Raw genomic sequence first — 5,000 nt, 5'->3', positions numbered from 1 at the left:
GCCAGACCTGTGAGAGCTGATAATCAGCTCAGTCAGTGGCCTGGTAAAGCTATTTTAATAGTAATAATTGACGCTTTGGAAACGTTCGTCACTCACTACCAAGCCTAGATCCAAATCGAGAAAGAAATGAAGATCTTCTGATGCCTGGCCGAGAGTCGATCTCGGGTCCGGGGTATACAGAACGAGGTAACGATAGAGAGGTATTCATTGATGTATAACTGGTGTGTTTTTATATGCGTAGAGGATGGTCACCCTTCAAAAAAACTGTACTCAAGATAACAGAAATGTTTAAAGACAAGAAACAAGTAACTTATCAAACACAATTCTCTTCACAGCCAACTAAGTATCATGACCTAGTTCTGTATACCCCGGATCCGTTATCGAATCTCTTCATTTCTTTCTTGATTTGGATCTAGGCTTGGTAGTGACAAGCGTTTATATATATATATATATATATATATATATATATATATATATATATATATATATATATATATATATATATATAATCTTTGAAATCACACACACATATATATAAATCTATATATATATATATACAGTATATACGTACGTATATATATATATATATATATATATATATATATATATATATATATATATATATATATATATATATATATATGTGTGTGTGTGTGTGTGTGTGTGTGTGTGTGTGTGTGAACATCTATATACATAGATATGTATTTATATATATGCCTTTTCGTAATGCGTATACATTGATGTATGCACAATAATAAGTATACGTGTGTATGCATATATGTATTTCTGTACAAATGCTTATATAAAATATGTGAATAAGTAATTGAAGGCACCTTCTGCAGTTTCTTGAGAGAGAGAGAGAGAGAGAGAGAGAGAGAGAGAGAGAGAGAGAGAGAGAGAGAGAGAGAGAGAGACCTTAGACAAAGGCCTTTGAAAGATCTTTTTGCTAAAATGAACTGCCCATTTTTCCCTTTTTCCAAAACTATGTCCAATCACCCATCTCCATCTCGTATCACGACGCAATAACATCAAGATCTTATTCTTCTTGTCCTTCTTCATCTTCCTATTATCCTTCGGGACAGTCGAGGAACGGCGTCCCCGGGGACCCTCCTGGTGGGCAACAAGAAGAAGCCGGAGGGCAATCAGCGAGCTGGAAGCGATCCAAACTTCCTGTCGGTGACCTCGAAGACGAACGGCGGTCCAGCTACCCACGCCAGCTGTCTGGTCAACGAGAGGTCGAGCTGCGATGACCTCAATAACCAGGTGAGGAAAGGAGGAGGTTTTCTGTTCTCAGAACTTAAGATTTTCTATCTGCTGAGGGATTCACTTGTAGAAATTAAAGGGAAAGTACGATCTGTTCCAGAAGGACTCATTCATCTTGCAGAAATTGCAAGAAAATTGGCCTTTCTGTTTTAGGATGTAGGATTTTTACCCACTGAAAGACTAACTTTTCTGCCAGAATAGTGAGTCCTTCAGTGGAAAGGAAATCCTACTTTCTGAAAGAGAAGATCGCACTTTTCTTGCAATTTCTGCAAAAGAGTCCTGATTTAGAATGTAGGATTTTCTACCCACTAAGGACTCTTTGCTTGAAGAAATTGCAAGAAAAGTGCGATCTTCTGTTGTTGAAAGACTGAAAAAAAGTTAGTCTTTCGACTGAAAGACTAACTTTTTTTTACAGAAATTGCAAAAAAAGTCGTCCCTCTGTTTCAGAATGTAGGATTTCCTTCCCACTGCAGGATTCTCTCTTTTTTGCAGAAATTGCAAGGAGAGTACGTCCTTCTGTTTTAGACTGTAGGACTTTAGCCCACTGAAAGACTAACTTTCCTGCCAGAATATTGATTCCTTCAGCGGAAAGGAAATTCTACCTTCTGAGAACAGCTGATCGCAGTTTTCTTGCACTTTCTGCAAGAAAAGAGAGTCCTTTAGCGAACAGAAAATCCTACATTCTGGAATAGAAGGACGCACTTTTCTTGCAATATCTACAAGAAAGGTGAGTCCTTTAATAACCTCACATTGGGTGCCACAGGTGTTACTGAACTTCTCTCTTCCTTCAAACTCTTATTGGAAATTATTGAGGAACCTGTAAACCTATTTAAAAATTTCATTTCTTGTTCAGTGCTTCAAATGTATATGGACTGCATAATCCTCCGAGATTGTTCTGAAGAGGCCTGTGTTAAAACAGTAATTTTCTAGTTCTAGATACCATTTTCCCCTTGCTTTTCTATTGCTTACTTTCTAAATCTACATACTTTCGTATGTATATGTAGAAGGAAGAAATAAAGAATCTACTATTATATAAAACTGGAAGATTCCACATTCAACCAAATCATAATTTCAGATGATTATACATCAAGGAACATCTATCCTGTGAAGTACAAGATTTTAAAGGAATATTAAAAAGTGATAAGAGTATAACCTGGCCATTAGCTTCCAGACGAGGGAGGAATTTCTCGTCTTAAAAACCCGGTAGTAACGAGGCTTAGCTTAACTATCATCTCCTAGCAGAGTCTGGTCAAGCGGAGAAGAGGGATTACCCTAAATTCAGCAGGATTTTTTTTCGATGTCCGAAGTCCCTCGTGGGCAGGTGATTACCGGCATTCGTAGGAGAGTGAATTGTTAGTCGATTTGAGAGATTTTGATTCATCATCAACTGCGGTTGCTAAAATTGACTGAAACCTCAAAAGTTGAAGCCAAGATGCAAGGCATTAACACCCTAAGACAGTTCTCCTTGCGTTTTATAATATACGTATTAATTTGCCAATTACTTTTTTCTTTTATAATTACTGATACTGATCTCTTCTGTATCTCATATTGCCTTCTGTTACTTCTTTCAAATGAACACCATATTCTTCGGAAGCGTGAATTTTCAAGTCACTGGTCCATGTGGACTTGTTCCATATGAGTAGGATTCATCTCCTGAATAATAATAATAATAATAATAATAATAATAATAATAATAATAATAATAATAATAATAATAATAATAATAGCTCCAGGACTCATGCAGAAAAGTGTGCTACTAGAAACAGCGCACATAAGTGAGAAAAGTGATGGACTCCTAAGGAGGCAGGATGCAACCAGGAACCCCACACTATAAAAACCACCCAGTCGAATAGGATGACTGTGATAGGCCAAAAAAAAGATAAATAATAATAATAATAACAATAATAATAATAATAATAATAATAATAATAATAATAATAATAATAATCACTGATTCCGTATGTTGTGATGGTAGACGAACAATTAATGTTATCACTATCGCTGCATATGATAAATAAATGGTCAAGACACTGCACACAGGATTTGTAGTTAATTATTAGTTTATATGTATGGCACAGTATTTCTGCATTCTTTCGGATGTTTTTAGAAAGTAATGAATCATTTGACGAAATAATCTCCCATTATATTATTTTAATGAATGGATCAGCTTAACTTCCAACATGAAAATTTCGTAAATTCGATTCTAAAAGGTCCAATTCCTGCGCACAGTATTTTATTGAAGCTACATTCACTCTTATCATGAGATACTGGAGACAATTATGGCATTTATGCATGAATTATGGACATGTCACTCATGTTTATGCTTTAATTTTGAGCAGTTGCTCTGATATTACAGAAATTTATGTTTCAGTTTCGGGTACTGGTCCGGACATCACAGAAATTTATTTTTGAATTTTTGGTTGTCGGAAATTGTACTGATTTTGATGCTATATGCTGGGTACTTTTTTTTTTCTTCTACTTACAAGATGGTATTAAGATATTTAAATCATAATTTTCACTTGTTATTGGAAATAGTTTTTATAATCATGTCATCAGTGACCTTGATAGTTGTGACGCCAGATTACGCGCAGTCAATCGTGGTTACTCACTGGTGACTGCATTTGTATTTAATTTGGTCATTAGCATTTTGAATGTATCACGTAATATAGAGGTTGTCTTATTTTGATTTTTATTCCCATTGCTTTGGTGATGAATTCTCTGGAACACAGAGGAAACCGGATATAGAATTATAATCCTTATCCTTCTCTTGATTTGATTTATGGGTCTCAAATTTAGAGATAAATAAAGTGAAAATGTACGAGCGTCCATTCCTCCTACTGTTGTATACTCTCATATATATATGTATTATTATTATTCAGAAGATGAACCCTATTCATATGGAACAAGCCCGCGGGGACCACTGACTTGAAATTCAAGCTCCCAGAGAATATGGCGTTCATCAGGAAGAAGAGAAGGCAAAGGGAAATACCGACAGAAGGGTTCTCACTTGTTAAAAATATATATATATATATAAATTAACAAATTAATTAATAAACAAAAATGTAAGTGAATTATTAAAATGCAAGGAGAATTGTATTAGGGTGGTACTGCACTGCATCTTCGCTTGAACTTTTGGAGTTCCAATTGCACGACACGCTCAGGGAGGCTGTTCCACAGTCCAGTGGTGTGAGGAACAAAGGACCTCTGGGACTGAGAAGTTCGACAGCGAGGCACATTTACTGCATCTTGGTGCTTCTGTTCAGCAAACGTGGTTGTTTTCGGTAGGAAAAGGGGATCAAGGATTAATTGTGAATGTGAAAGATCTCTGTTAAAATACAACGTATGAAAAATTGGCAAACAAGACATCATCCAACAATGGTCTAAGTTATAACTGGTAATGTATGTCTTTATGTTAAACTTGATCACTTGCACAATTGTTCTGTGCAATAATACAGTTAATAACAGGACCTCATTCAAGCAGGGTGGTATCTGGCGGAGACTTTTATTAAAAAAAATTACAGGCATTCAAGGACTTTCTTTCCTCATTGTTTGGTAGCTACACAATATATATATATATATATATATATATATATATATATATATATATATATATATATATATATATATATATATATATATATATATATATATATATATATATATATATATATATATATATATATATATATATATATATATATATATATATAAAAGAGAGAGAGAGAGAGAGAGAGAGA

General features: G+C 34.8%; 1 protein-coding gene across 3 annotated transcripts in view; it reads left to right on the top strand.

The window, feature by feature from the left end:
• The window catches only part of LOC136848566 (secretin receptor-like), a 192,030-nt gene that overhangs the window by 179,687 nt on the left and 7,343 nt on the right, over positions 1 to 5,000 (top strand). For all 3 annotated transcript variants that reach the window (XR_010856046.1, XM_067120856.1, XM_067120855.1), the window contains exon 12: positions 1,083 to 1,263. Coding sequence is in view for 2 of the 3 variants with exons in the window: in XM_067120856.1 (XP_066976957.1) it covers positions 1,083 to 1,263 (181 nt within the window). In the remaining variant the exon portion in view is untranslated. The remainder of the gene's footprint in view (positions 1 to 1,082; positions 1,264 to 5,000) is intronic.

Source organism: Macrobrachium rosenbergii, chromosome 19 (assembly GCF_040412425.1).
Source record: "Macrobrachium rosenbergii isolate ZJJX-2024 chromosome 19, ASM4041242v1, whole genome shotgun sequence".
NCBI classification, from domain to species: domain Eukaryota; kingdom Metazoa; phylum Arthropoda; class Malacostraca; order Decapoda; family Palaemonidae; genus Macrobrachium; species Macrobrachium rosenbergii.
Note: the sequence above shows the minus strand (reverse complement) of the source record. Positions and strands in the feature narration are given on the sequence as shown.